The 14,259-nt window shown below is 43.2% G+C and overlaps 1 protein-coding gene across 1 annotated transcript in view; it reads left to right on the plus strand.

The window, feature by feature from the left end:
• The window catches only part of sdc2 (syndecan 2), a 47,132-nt gene continuing 32,873 nt past the window's right edge, over nucleotides 1-14,259 (plus strand). Inside the window, exon 1 of the mRNA XM_084378753.1 lies at nucleotides 1-485. Within this exon, the coding sequence (XP_084234879.1) occupies nucleotides 426-485 (60 nt within the window). The 5' untranslated portion in view covers nucleotides 1-425. The remainder of the gene's footprint in view (nucleotides 486-14,259) is intronic.

The raw sequence follows: 14,259 nt of genomic DNA on the forward strand, positions 1-14,259 counted from the left end.
GTTATTTTCAAGTGAGCGCTGAGGGAGAGAGCAGCGCGAGCGAGCTGTCTCGTGCGGATTTTTTTTTTGCACTCACGCCAGGGCGCGCGGAGGACTTTGCAGTTAAAAATCAACAAAACAAACAACAACAAAAACAAACAAAACAAACAAAAACAAAACGTGATTATTCGTGCAGCTTTTACGTTTTTTGCAGTCAGGTTTAAAGACGAGAAAAGAAGAAGAAGAAGAAGTGCCTGGAGAGAGCGAGGGGGGGAGGAATAACCCAAAACGCAACACGTATCCGGTGGGATCCCACTCCTGAGAGAGAGAAGCGGCAGGAGTTGGAGCGAAGGGTGCGAGGAAGGAAAGAAAAGAAGAAGAAGAAGAGGGGGAAAGATTTGACGTTTCGCTCCTAACAACGCGTTTTTAATTGATTAAGAGGAATAATGAGGAACGCATGGATAATTTTGACCCTCGGGCTGACCGTCTTCCTCTCCGGGGAAACGGTAAGTTAAAGTCTGGACAGCGACTACTTGGAAAAACGGGGGTGATAGACGTGGGGGGAGAAACTTGGGGTCTGCTGCAGTTTGTTTGAGACACACACACAAAAGCATCCACAGTTCAACCTGTGTGTTTGCTTTTTATCTTCAAATACTCCCATACGTGTGTGGAACAAACCAATGAAATCTTAGTTTGGACAAGTTGGACTGTTTGTCCATTGAGTCTCTGTCTGACAACTGAGCAGAGACGGGCCTATTGCTGACTGCCACTTTGCCTATAGCAATTCTTCTCTATATCATATAAGATGCTGAATTATGCATGACGAGCTGGGATGGAGCCTGCAGAGGTTAATGTGATTATCTTCAACTTCAGTTTTTTCATGACTATTTTATGTCTCTGACACTTTAAAGGGAGCGTTATGAATGAAGTTGCTGCTTTTGAGCCTGTGAAGTCGTTGCATCGCCATTTTCGAGGAATTCTTTGGAAATATCACATGAAATTGGGACAGTTTTAGACTATATGACACCTGAATAGTGCCTCTTGGCTGTGTTTCACCTGTTTAACAGTGATTTGTTGTTGCGATGCAGGGCTGTGCTCGCTGAAATGGATGCGGTATCGAGTAAATGTCATACTTATTGGATCCATGCAGCTCACCAGACAGACGCATCTTTATTTTCTCCTTTATTCTGGCAATTACTGAGTAGTCGTGGCATTTAAATGGATAAAGCTCACCTGGGCAAACTTCAGAGTCTTATTTTCAACGTTTTCAGAAAGTTTTAAGCCAATATTTTGCTGCTCATTCCTCTGATTCCCTCGGTCGTGCCTTCCTGACTTGGAGTGTGCATCGCCCCTGCAAATTGGCCGGGCTGTACGACTGACAGATTTTGGCACATTCATGTGCAGCCCCTGTCATTATTTGTCCCCTCCTGTTGTTTCTCTGTGGGTTGTGACTTGTCGCTTGGCGCACTGCCTCCTCCTCTGTTGTCCAATTAGCTGATTCAGACACTGTTGTTTTAATGACTCATTGTTGTTGCGTGAGGTCACCCACCAGAGTACATTTTTCACATGTTTTCTATTATCTGTTTTCACACCACGGCTGTGTATTTGCACAAAACACTTAGGTTCTTTGTTTTAGTTTAATTTAATCGTGCATGCACAATAACCCGATGCACACCGAGTGAGCAAAGTACAGTCCTGCAGTAGCACGAATGACTGCTTCAAAACTACCAATACAGTCGAAAAAAAGACTTTCCATAACAACTAAGAGTTTCACTAAGGAGGCATTTCAAGAACCATTGACTAAACTTTACACAGACAATTCATACACACACACATACACACACTTTAGCCCGATCAATATCTGCCTCCCCTTTATCGGTGTCCCCCTGAAGGCCTCGCTGGAACTTGACATGCGACATCGATTCTAAATATTGGCGCTTGTGTTGACAAGCGCTTGATAACCTGCTTCAGGCACATCTGTCCGTGCTTTAATTACCCCGTCACATCACAGCGGTACAGTGGTGTAACTCTCAGCGGCCCTAGGAAACAAATGAAAACTCGCTGCTCTTTCAAAAACTATTTCAGCACTGAAATAAGTTGTTTAAAATCCAGGTGTGGTTCATTTATTTGCCATCTTTCAGCAAGAGGTTGTTGCAGTCTCTCTGTGCTACACAACAACATGCAAGAATTGGCAACCTTTTTTGTTTCATACTTGAAACAAATAGGGGGCAACATAGCACCAGAGTAACCACCAACTGCTGCAGACTGGCTGTAGCTGGCATTAGCGTATTAGCTCCGTTAGCCGTGCTGTTAGCAGTCACGCCTCGGAGCTCAGGGAGTAGGGTAGTTTTTGGCATCTACACCTCTAGCACATGAGCTTTGGAGCAGGATGGGCCACAAGCTAACTGGTTAGCATGCTAAGTTCAATACACATCTCTGCAACACAATATATAGATGTTTTAATATCAAAACTGTTATTTCTTCAATGTTTTCAACTAAAATTGAGTCTCACAGCCTGAGGAAAGAAGCTGCTCTGGCGTTTTAGTCTGGTGGTACGGCAGTGAATACTTCTGTATCTTTTGCCAGACAACCACAGGGTGAACAGACTGTGGCTGGGGTGGTTGTTGTCTTTTAGTATCCTGGTAGCTGGTACCAGTGATGTTCTGGGCCGCTGTAGAGCCTTCTCGTCCTGGGCCGTCCATGAATCATGCCTGTTTGTGATGTAATGCTTTGACAATGATGCAACATGTGAGGTCTCTGCACATATTGAAGCTTCTACTTGAAAATACTGTTGCCATGCTGTTGTGTCGTTATCATAACTCTCATTAGATGAGCTCAACATGTGGCGCTGTAATGGCCCGCTGTCCTCTTTAAGTCTTCTCTCCGACTGTTCCTGTGACGTTTTTCCACCCCTCTGCTTCCAAGAACTTTTATGAACGAAGGGGAAGAGTTTGGCCGGGCTCAGCCTAGATGTTGTGGTCTGTAATTTGTGTCATGTTTTGGTGGGAAGCGTGGGTGTCCACCTCCCTGTACGTCTGTGATTTACAGGGGGGTTCTGAGTGCTGCCTCGCACTATGATGCTGGACTCAAAAGAAAAGCACCTCAGGAGGAGGACCGGGTTGGGAAAGAGAGTCAGAATAACATGGGAAGTCTTCTCAAGTTCAACAAAAGGGAGATTTCATATATCTGTTTATTTTTTCCTCCGCTGTGTTTGTTATTGACCGATCCCATTTGTGAGGATGATGCAGGGTGAAAGCTGTCTTATAGTCTTTTCTCAGAAGGGCAAGTGAGGTTGGATCGCTGTAATAAACTATCCTCAAATAGTCAAAAAGAAAAGATACTCTAAGCCCGAGCAAATCCCTTGTATTATTTCAAGGGTGAGGAGGCCGAGGCGCCGAATATAGGAGTTCAACTTGAAGCCTTTGATGGCTTTTCAAGGGAAGGAAGAAGGTGCAGGCTGTGTATTGTGAGGGATGTATTATCTATCAAAGTCCCGTAGAGGTATTCAAGTTTCATTTTTTGGCTCGGATTCTTCCTTTTTTGTGTGTCTGCTGATTTGCTGGTAATGAAATGAACAACACAGACGCAAAAGCTGACCTTCATTTCAACTTTAAGGCCGTCTAGTTTCTTTTTTTCCAGACAAGCACACACACACATCGACGCATCGAGACACATCACTCACTCCCACAGATGCACCCAGAAAAAACTAACCCATACAACTCTTAGCTTTTTATTGATCCGGAGGCCGTATGAATCCTAAAAGCATGTTCATTTCAACTGTTCCTAATGTTTTTTTAATTCTCCAACCTCCCCCCTTCAAGGCCACTGAACTGAATGCGATGCCTCACTCGGTTTTGTTGTACAGCACGAGGCTTTCAGACGGAGCCTGAATGAGCGGCGCACACTGGAAATGTTCCCTTCATTCTCAGACGATACGAGCGATATGCTTCATCATGAGCACTTCATTTCCAGTGCACTTCACGGTGAATAAGTAAAACATCGGTGAACAACATATTTTCTCAGTTTTCATTCTGCGCAGAGGAAATATAAGGACTGAAAGGAAAAATGTGCGAGAACAGAAATGACCAAACAAAGGATGTAATAGGTAAGGTAGCAGAGAAATGACAGGACGCAGTGCCACACAGACAGAAGCCGAGGCCAGATGCTGTGCTGTGACTGCAGCTTCTCCTGCTGTATATTTAATGACGCTCTTTTATTTTGCATTAACCTAGAATTCGTCAAACTGACGACACACAACCAGCTCCCCCTGCATGAGACCGCTTGTGTTTTGTCTGACTGTGAAAAAGCCTCTGCCTTCCTTTTTTTTTTCCTCTCCTAATAAATCCGCCGCTGACACACATGGGAACGCCGAGTCTTCTTGCCTACCTCCTCGCTGGTGTCCGACCCTTCAGGGGGTGCATTCACTCGTTCCCTGTCTGCCAAGCATTATGCAATCACTAATGGACTCTACAGAAGGCAGGAGGAGGCAGGGGCTGCTGGACCACTGAAAGCACAACAGAAAACCAACACACCTCCCTCTTTCCCCCCCCTGAATCCATCTGTGTCCACGCATGAACTCCTGTTTTGTCACCATGCAGGCACACACAAGGAGATAAACACACATCGGCACACATGGTCTCTCGCCTCGCCTGTGTTGTTTTTCTCTTGCCAGCATGGTCAAATATGCTGCCTGTCATTAGCACAGTGTCTTCTGCATTATGTTTTCTTCTGAAGCAGCAGGAAGGAATGAAAGGAGAGGATATAGATTGTCCTTTTTTTCCTCCCCCTTTTTTTTTTTCTCCTTTCCATTCCCTTAAGATGTGCATTGAATTTGCGAACATCTGCAGGACGTATGTGTGTTTTGAAAGGCTTTCCTCTCTCCTCCTCCTGGCTCTTGTTGACGAGTTGGAAGAGGCTCTCACTTTGGCAGGGACTGTTGCATACTAGTAAAGACTCACAAATAGTCCGACTGTGTTGACTGTGCATGTTGTGCGCCCGAGTTTATGGCCGTGTTTAAAATACACTGTCATCCCAGCCACCAAGGCGTAGGGAAAATGCATTAGGGCGATGTGGCGCTGGTTAATGTTGGGCCGCTTCCACTTTAGCTCACAGACTGTCAGAGGCTGCATCGGCGGACAACAAAAGCCTCCGCATGTGCTTGTGGCCATCTGGATGAAAATATTTAGACGTCGCAGACCTGGATCATCACTCTGGCTCTTTCTTCCTCTTTTCCCACCCTCTTTATTCACCCTTTTAAGTAGCTTAGCAAATGGAAACTTCCTTGGCAGCACTGTGGTGGAGGGGATTGTGGTTGTGACAAAGAGAAATGGGGAAAACCCCTGTCTCAGGACGTCTGTTTTCTTCCTTTCTTTCTTTCTTTTTTTTTTTTTTTTTTACTGCCTGCTGCCTTCCAGTTTCAGTCGGTAGGAGGGAGATGAAGGAATAGGAGTGGGGGGAAGAGTGTGAACCCTGTCTCCCTTTTGGTGTTCAGGTTTTCCTGAGCCAGACAGGACCTGTCTGGAGTCTTTGCTGCGCGAGGTGTGAAAAGTGTCGAACTTGGCAGGGGGTGAAATGACGGAGAGGAACCCATGTGGTAAACGGAGTGCTGCTAATGGTGTTTGGTATGTGACTACTGGACTGGTCTGCTTTGGTAACAGTTTGTAAGAGTTTGAGGAATCTGCCCTTACTGTTCGCTCTCTAATTACTGTGAAAGACACGTCGTGCTTTCACTTTTTTCATATTTGATTTTACGAAGAAGACCCGACTAATGTAGCATGCTGTTATCAAAGTATAATCACTGGTGTGAGATTACACTAATGTGTTGAGAGAGCTGAGACTTTTTTTTTTTGTTGTCAGATGAACAAAGAATACAAAGGAGTCTATACTCATGGAAAAGAATAGCTTTGACTGACATACATCACATTTAATCAGAAACATCCTACATCAATCTGCTACTTGCAGTCATGTAAAGTAGGGCTGCAGCTAATGATTACTGTTGTTATCAATCAATGGAATCATTTTCTCAATTATTATCATGTTAATGATCATCTCAAATAAATGATATACAAGCGTAACCACCGTTACATTGTCAGTGACTTCCATGTCGGTGCCAGATCTTTGTCAGCTGCCTGATCTGTGCTGCACGTGTGTGACTCTCAACAGAGATGAGAAACACGCAAAATGTCTCACTCCTTTGTTACTTCCATCATCTGTCCATTATTGATTATTGATTAAGGGTTGGGTGCCGAACTTGAGACCGAAATACTGTTTGTTTTTAATGCTCCTTCTGACAGTTTCTTATATTATTGATGTAGTCCAGTACTGTGCTGATATTCCATCTGTTTCTGCATTTCAGTCCAGGTATCCAGGTTGAGTTAATTGCACAGAGAGTTTCCCTGGCTACTTCCAGGTCTTTGAACAGCTTCCTCCTTTTGAAGCACCTCCGGGCATTTTTACATACCTACCTTATTTTAGTAAGTTTGTGCTTTAAAAATCTGCCTGAATTCATGAGAAAAACAGAAAATCCTCACATTTGAGAAGGAATCATTACTGAAATCACTGAAACGATTAATTGGTTATCAACACGGTTGCAGATTGACTTTATATTAATTGTTGAAGGAAGGAGTTTATATTGTCCAGAGACATCACAGCACATAAGAATTAGGCACATTAGGCAGCTTTCCCAGTTCCTTCCTTTCCTTCAAAGCTGTGTTAAATATTATTAGCGTAGATTGTGGTCAGTTCAGGTTTTGTTGGTCATCTTGTTAAAGAATGAAATGAAACTGAATGCTGCTTGTGAAACTGTCACTGTTGACTTTGTTCTGCCGAACAGACAACGATCTCAGGGCCAAATGCCTTCCATCTGTAAGCTATCCAAAAAAGAAACGCCAGATATTTGCAGCCATGACGTCAGCTAGGTTTCTCCAGCCTGAAACTCCCAAGATTGCTGTGGAAAAAACGGCACGCCACATTTAACACATCTGCGCTCACTCATATTTACGAGCACGCTTTATCGTCTCTAAAAGGCGCCAAATTGATATCTGCACTGGCGTTTCTCCAAGCAGAAAAATGTGCTTCTAATGTCTGGAGTTTCCATTACTACCCCAAAAATCTCAAGTCAAAACAGCATCAAATGAGCTAAAGCGTGTAAATCATGCTCTCTATGCAGGGTGTATCACCAACCGCAAATTATACTCCATGCATTCACTTAATTTAGATCTGTTTTCATGAGAAACCTTCGAGACTCCAGAGGGTATTTGGGGAAGCTGATGAGCTGGAGAGGAGAATTCATTAGTGAACTTCCCACATAGCACTTCCTCATGCTGGTGTGTAAACTCATCTCATTTTAGTGAAAAGCAGTGACTTTAAAAGCTCCGGTTGAGTGCTCATGAATATTCATTACTGAGAGGTATTGAGAGAGCTCACAAAAAGCAGGAAGTAGATGTGTTTCCATCCCTGTCTCCACGTGGGTAGTCTCGGCAGACTCCTGAATACTTTCAGCCTTTAATAATTTCCTTCTGAGCGCATAACCTGTAATTTAATAATAAGCCAGTTTTTTCCATGCGCAGAAAAATGTGCATCCGTCTCCATATTCCTGGCAGAAACAAACATGAGTGGTATTTTTGGATCCCAGTTTGATTTCAAAGGCAGTTGTAAGTGCTGACTTTGCTGAGGTTTGCTTCATTTCCTTATTTAGATTTGGTGGAACCGTGATGTCACAACCCCTAGATCTGTGTCCAGATGTTCCCGTGTGCTGTTGTGGCAGTCGTCTGATGTTTGAAAGTCTAAACTGTGACCACACCATCAAACCAGTCCAGACAGTGACTCACACTGTAAGGCTGAATGAGCTAACAGTGGTGAAAAAGGGGGCAAATGTATAAAAGGGACATTGGGCACAAAATTAAAAGAAAATACTTGGAGTGGAGTTTCATTTGCGACGGAGGATCAAACTGAGGGCCTTTTCACACCAAGTCTGAAACTAATTTATAGTGTGTAATCTGGAAAAACAAGATTTTTGCTGACAGGAATCCTTTTTTCCGTGCAAAATGAATTGCAGGGGAAAAAGTATAACATATATTCTGAAAAAACAAGTTAGGACAACTAATGTATATGTAGCATATGTATCAGCAAAGATATTGTTAGCATGATCATCACTTTGGGTTATTATTCTTACAGGTTGTCCTTATGGGCATGATTTGATATCGCTGTGTTCCTGGAACATCATAATTAATGTTGCTCCAGGACCATCATTGCAACTGAAGCAAACAAAGTAGTTTTGTTGCCTAAACCCAACCAAGTATTTTTGTTGCTTAAACTCAACAAAGTAGTTTTGTTGCCTAAACCCAACCAAGTAGTTTTGTATTTCCTAAAACTAACCAAGTATTTTTGTTGCCTAAACCTAACCAAGTAGTTTTGTTGCCTAAACCTAACCAAGTAGTTTTGTTGCTTGAACCCAACCTAGTAGTTTTGTTGCCTAAACCCAACCAGGTGTTTTGTTGCAAAACAGCAACAGAAAACTGAAATTAAGATGGAAAATAACAAGTGAACGTGGCAATATCAGATTGACTGTCTTTAGAAATGCAAGTAATAATTATTTTGTTGTCCATAAATGTGTTTGTTTTTGTTTTCTCAATTACTTGTTGAATGCTTTAGATACAAGAAAATAGTGAAAAATGCATCCTGAAGTATCTTTTTTTTGCCTAACCAACAGCCCAAAAATAAAGATATTTAGTTTACTATCACATAAGGGGGAGAGAAGCAACACATTCTTCATATTGCAGAAGTGCAACCATCAAATGATTGCCCTTATATTAGTACCTCTGCTTAATTGTCAAAATACTGTCAGATCAATTTACACTTCATCAGTTAATTTTATTGTTCCAGCTGTAGTTGTCTTACATGAAAGGAAAACGAGCAATGTATAACATACATGAAACAGTTGGCATCTTTTCAACATCTTGACTGCTCTTATAAACTCTGTTGGATACTCTGCACTGTACGACATTTTGATGTTGCGACTGTTTTCCCAAACTTCATGTCTAAGAGTAAGTTTGACACACACACACATTAAGTGTGTAGCCCCAGGTGAAAAAACTGCAAGCCTCATCATACCACAGACTGTCTCTGCCGTGGTTGTTAACATGATCACAGGCACTAATGTGGCGATTCTACCAGGCGAGTTAATCTTTACTAATGCATTCTGTTAACAGCCATCTGTGTTCTCAACGCCGACTGTAAAGCCTTTCAGCAGAGCACCAGGCAGCGTGCAGCGCCCCAGCAGTCACTCCTCCATTACGCCGAGGGATTGGGTTTATTATTCAGCCCAGAGAGGCTTTAGACCAGAGAAACCGTGTCAGATGGAATCCATTTTGATTTTAAATGCAAATACCGCTGACACGCTCATTGCCGGCGCTCTCCTTTCGGGCGCGACCACACGGCCCTCTTGATGGGTGGAAAATTTCAGGGAGGGTTCTCTAAACAAACAAGAGTCAGCCAGTCAGAATGTGTCGTGTCCACAGTCAGGTACATGGTTGACCCTTTGACCCCTTTACTGGAAATCTCTTTGTGCATGGTTGACTCCAGGCTTTACTGTGCTCTAGGTTTGGAAACTGAATATTCGCAAAGATTTTAAACATATCCTGAAGTTAAAGTACAGACATTTGAGGACATAAACCAGCTTTAACACTCCATCTCTCTCTTCTTGGGTTTCTCTATCTCCCTCGCTGTCACCCTCTCTCCCCAACTCTCTCCCTCTTACTTCCACCCCTCCAAAAATAAGCCCTCTTGACAGCGACATCAGCCAAGGTCACAGCTTCACTTATAATCTGTATGGTTTCAATGCTATGCCTAAACCGGTTTTCATGGTATAATGGAAGCGGGCTGGCGGGGTGCAAAGCTTGATTACTTTGATGATGATAATTTGTTTAATCAAGTGATTGGGTGGGTGAGTGCGAGTGGGATAGCTGCATGACCGCTACACTCCAGACTCAGCAGGGTATCCTCTCTGCCTGGGCAGCCAGCAGTAGCTGGAGCCTCCAACGCAGTCTCTGCAGGGGTTTTCTGATTCTTCACAAAGAATTAAACAGGGGATGTAAAGAGAATAAAGGATCTTCAGGCGTTTTAAGCAGCTTTAAGCCTCATAGCATTTGGCTAACTCAAGGAATCATCTCTTGTATCCAGTAGTGCTGCTCAAAAATCCTTGAAACGATTGTAAGCACTCACAGGAGAAAGTTATGTTCATTTTCTCAGTGTCTTTGTTCAACTCAGTCAAATTTAAGGGTAACCTGTGGAGTTTTTCGACCACTAGCAGCGCTATGGAGCAATGTTTTTATAAGTGGATCGTTCATTAGTATATCAGGATTGCGCACAGGTTGCCATTTTCATGCTATACTGTAGTAAACATAGATGTAAACAATGCAGGATTCTTTTTTTATTTATTTTTTTCAATTTTTTATGACTAAGGAACACTTGTTGGACTCCAGTGATTGTTAGGGTTCGGACAAGCCAATGTTTGGTCGCCACAAACACAGCTGCATGTCCCAAAGTCTCCTTGAAAATATCCACTTGTGTCGTGTTTATAAATGTTGAAGCGCTGTCTTGAACAGTGGTCACTGGCTTGGCAGCCTTCTTGCCTGTAACTCCACCATTATCCTCGCTGCATGGAAAGCCTGCGTTACAAACTAGGAACATGGAGAAGGAGTGTCTGCAGGGAGAAAAAGTCTAATAAAATGCAAGGAAAAAACAGAAAATGTCGGCCTCTGCTGCTTCGAATTGACCGTTTTTTTTTTAGTCTTCATCTTTTGAGTCCTCCTAATGTTGTTAAAGTAGAATAATGGTTTCCAGTAATACTCCCCAAGCCAAAGATCAGAATGTTCTGATCATGCAGTTTCAGTTTTGATGAGCAAAAGGTCTCTCTAATGACTCCCATTGTCATGTGATGAGAGCTGTACACATTTTGCTGAGTCTCTCTCTCCCTCCCTGTGGTTACTTCAGCTCTTGCTGGCTTTAGAGGCTCTATTTTACAGTCACTGTGGAGTGACATTGTGGCATTCTGCTTTTTTACAATGTGCATCAGATGAACTCCTGTGACCTTGCCACATCTGTTTGAACTGCCTACGCATCCACTGCGTTGACACACAGCCACTGAAGATGCCTTTTTTGAAGATGATTTCTCACTCTAGCAGCCTCTGCTTTTGTTTAATGTGGTTCCCCTTCGCTACGTGTGACTTTGCGACCGCAGGATCCTCTGTAACAAGTTTTTTTAGACCTGCAGCGCAGAAGCAGCTGGAGACATCTGTTGCTCGGTGGGTTTTTTTTGATAGTGGCTCCTCTTCATCGCGGGATGCACCACCGCAAACCTCTGGTCGCCAGCTTTCACAGCACATCCATGTCTGTTCTTACTTTAAGACTTTACGTGCGCATACCATCGATTAGAGCTGTCTGTTAACTCGCCTTTTGATTTTTCGCACAAACGCTCGCGATGCCTCTCTTGAGACCCCAGCGAGGGAGGTGGTAAAGTAAAAACCCGGAGCACAAGGGTGGAGCGCCAGTCGGCCAGCGTCTCGTGTTGTTTCTGGACCTTTCAGGAAAGCCAGACTGCAGTCTTCAGAAACCACACATTCTTGCAGAATTGCAGCAGAGGGGAAGAATTGGGAAAGGCTGTGTTGTGAGGAAGGGCGCAGAGGTTTGGCAGAGACATTAAAAGCCATTTTTAGCTCGCAGGAGTTTTGTTAGTGATCTCTGTCCCGCATCCAGTTGATGTGAAGGATTGGGCCCTTGCTAATTGTGTGTTCTCCGAGTTGAAAGTGTGTTTTATGTCTTGATAAACTGGCACTCTCTCAAAGTCCCGGCTTATTCTTCCACAGAGTCATTAAAGATTGAAAATGCAGCCGCGCTGTGTTCCAGTGCTGGGCTTATTTTGGTTGCCAGAATTCAATTATTTACACGGGATGGAACATGAATAAGAATTTTGCCCCATCATTTTTAAACATGAGCCAGAGGCTATAACACTTTTACTTTTCCAGAAAGTCACACAAAATATCCCCAAGAAACCGAGACAAGATGGTTTCTGCTGCAACATCAGTGATTCACACCTCATCCTCCTCACAAAGTGCGAGAGTGTGATCTCATTTTAATTTCACAGAGTATAAAAAGCAGGCACATCTCACAGGAGTCTTCCCAGTTCGGGGCTAATCAAAGCTGAACTGCAACATGTAACGCACCGTGGAGGATATCGTCGCCGTTTACACGCCGGCCCTCTGTTGTTTGTCTGATAAGAGAAGAATGCATCGCGCATCAAGCAGCTGGCCTGCATGTGTAAGACATGGAAGCGTTTTTCTTTTTGTTGTGGAGCAATTTGTTTCAACAAGCACAGGAACTGAGCGGCCGGAGCTGCGGTGTTCCTGTCAAACATCACTCACACACACGGAGAGAGGAATCGCAGATGTACATTACGACGACTTCCTCTTGTCACGTGTGATTGGTGTTTGGTGCCGTCTTTTTTAATGCTTTCTCCAAACAAAATCACGTTTGTTGTTGAAACGTTGGGTTTATGAGCTGAAGGAAGTGGTCCAGAGCGCTGCAGTCAAGCTGTTTGTTCATATACAGTGTATTTAGTATGTTTACTTCTTCCTTTGTTTAGGTTTAAACAAGGGCTGCAACCCAAAATTATTACCTTTTCCCCCTTTTTTTAAGTTTGCAAATTGTCCCGTATGACATTTCATTTTTTTAGAATTTATTGCAGAAAAAGATGCTTGGGGTAATTTATGATTGTTAAATTAATGTTTCAGTGCACTGATGTCATTTTAAACAGTATAGTTTATTGTTAAAAGAGCATTATTATGCATTTTCAGGTTCATAACTTTATTGTGGGTTACTACTAGAACATGTTTGATTGTTTAACGCTCAAAAAACACATCAGTTTCCTCATACTGTCCAGTGCTGCAGCACTGTATTCCCCCTGTCTTTAAGGCCCCTCCTTTTGAATACCCAGTCTGCTCCGATTGGTCCTCTCACACATGCCTGAACCAGCGCTGCTCACCGTGTCTCCGGTCAGAAAATTATAAAACTTGAGAAGCTGGAATAAGTGGAATTCTTTGCTTTTAAAACTGAATCAACCCTCAAAATCATTGCATATTATCTTTCTGTTGAACAGACAGCTGCTGACAAATTGTCTGTGCTGCTGCTGTAATACCTAAACTGGTATTGACACCAATACATGAACAGACCTTGTGTTGCAGTGGGCACACTACAGCGGCGTTCGCATGCCAAGATTGAGATTTAGTTTGGACCACGTTGCTAAGAGGACTGAAGCGCTCTCTTGCCACAGCAGGCTAATCTGCAGCATCTGCCAGCTAAACCTCAGGTGACTCTCACACGCTGTTAATCCACACAGGTGACCGTGTCACAGTCCAGTCAGTGTTACAGTCCACTCTGTGCCTGAAATCTGAAGCGGGACACCAGGATGTACATATAGGTGCATTAGCGTGGCTATACAATCAATGACTATATTGTTTGAGGTGATCCTGGTTTTACAAGCTTCAGTATGGGGCTCAGCTCTATGATGGTGGGCCCTAAAACTTACTGCAGGAAATAAACCTCTACTCCAAGAAAAACAATTACATTGTAAGGAATTCCTCTGTCTCCTTCTGAAGATATTTTAGGTAGGAGTTTTCATATTGATGCAGACGTGAGATTAAAAAAGACCTGTGTGGTTGTGGACCCTACGCTGAGTCTGGCACACCGCTCAGCTCCCGCACCCATAATTAGACAGTGTCATTAATGTGCAATTACATGAGTCATGCTTAGCCCACGTTGGATGTAGTCAGTGTTTATACTGGATCCCACCAGGAGAGAGCTGCCCTTTTTTTTATTTGTCGTGATGTTGCCCATCTCTGTCCGGCTTCAAAATGCTTTATGATATCGCCACAAAAGTCATATCAGAAGCTAAAAGGCCTAAAATGTTTAAGGAGTCCCTGAAATGAGTTAATCATCAGTTGAGTCTTGAGGTCTACAAGCCTGTTATTTCAGAATCACAGAGGATATTGAAGCCATTTCAGGGCTGTAACACCATTTGGCACTTCTGGCACGTCATGACATTACAACACTGCTTATATTCATAATGTCACACCACAGGAGTATTTTGAACATCTCTATACTGGAATAAAGCGTCTGTACTCTTCTTTCACAGAAAACCTTTTACATGATAATGTGTCACTAATTCAGTCAGTGGCTGAGATCATATTTGTCTTTGCTTTGAATAAAGGAGGATTAAAGTGTCAT

The sequence above is a fragment of the Pagrus pagrus genome, assembly GCF_965226575.1.
Source record: "Pagrus pagrus genome assembly, chromosome: 17".
NCBI lineage: Eukaryota > Metazoa > Chordata > Actinopteri > Spariformes > Sparidae > Pagrus > Pagrus pagrus.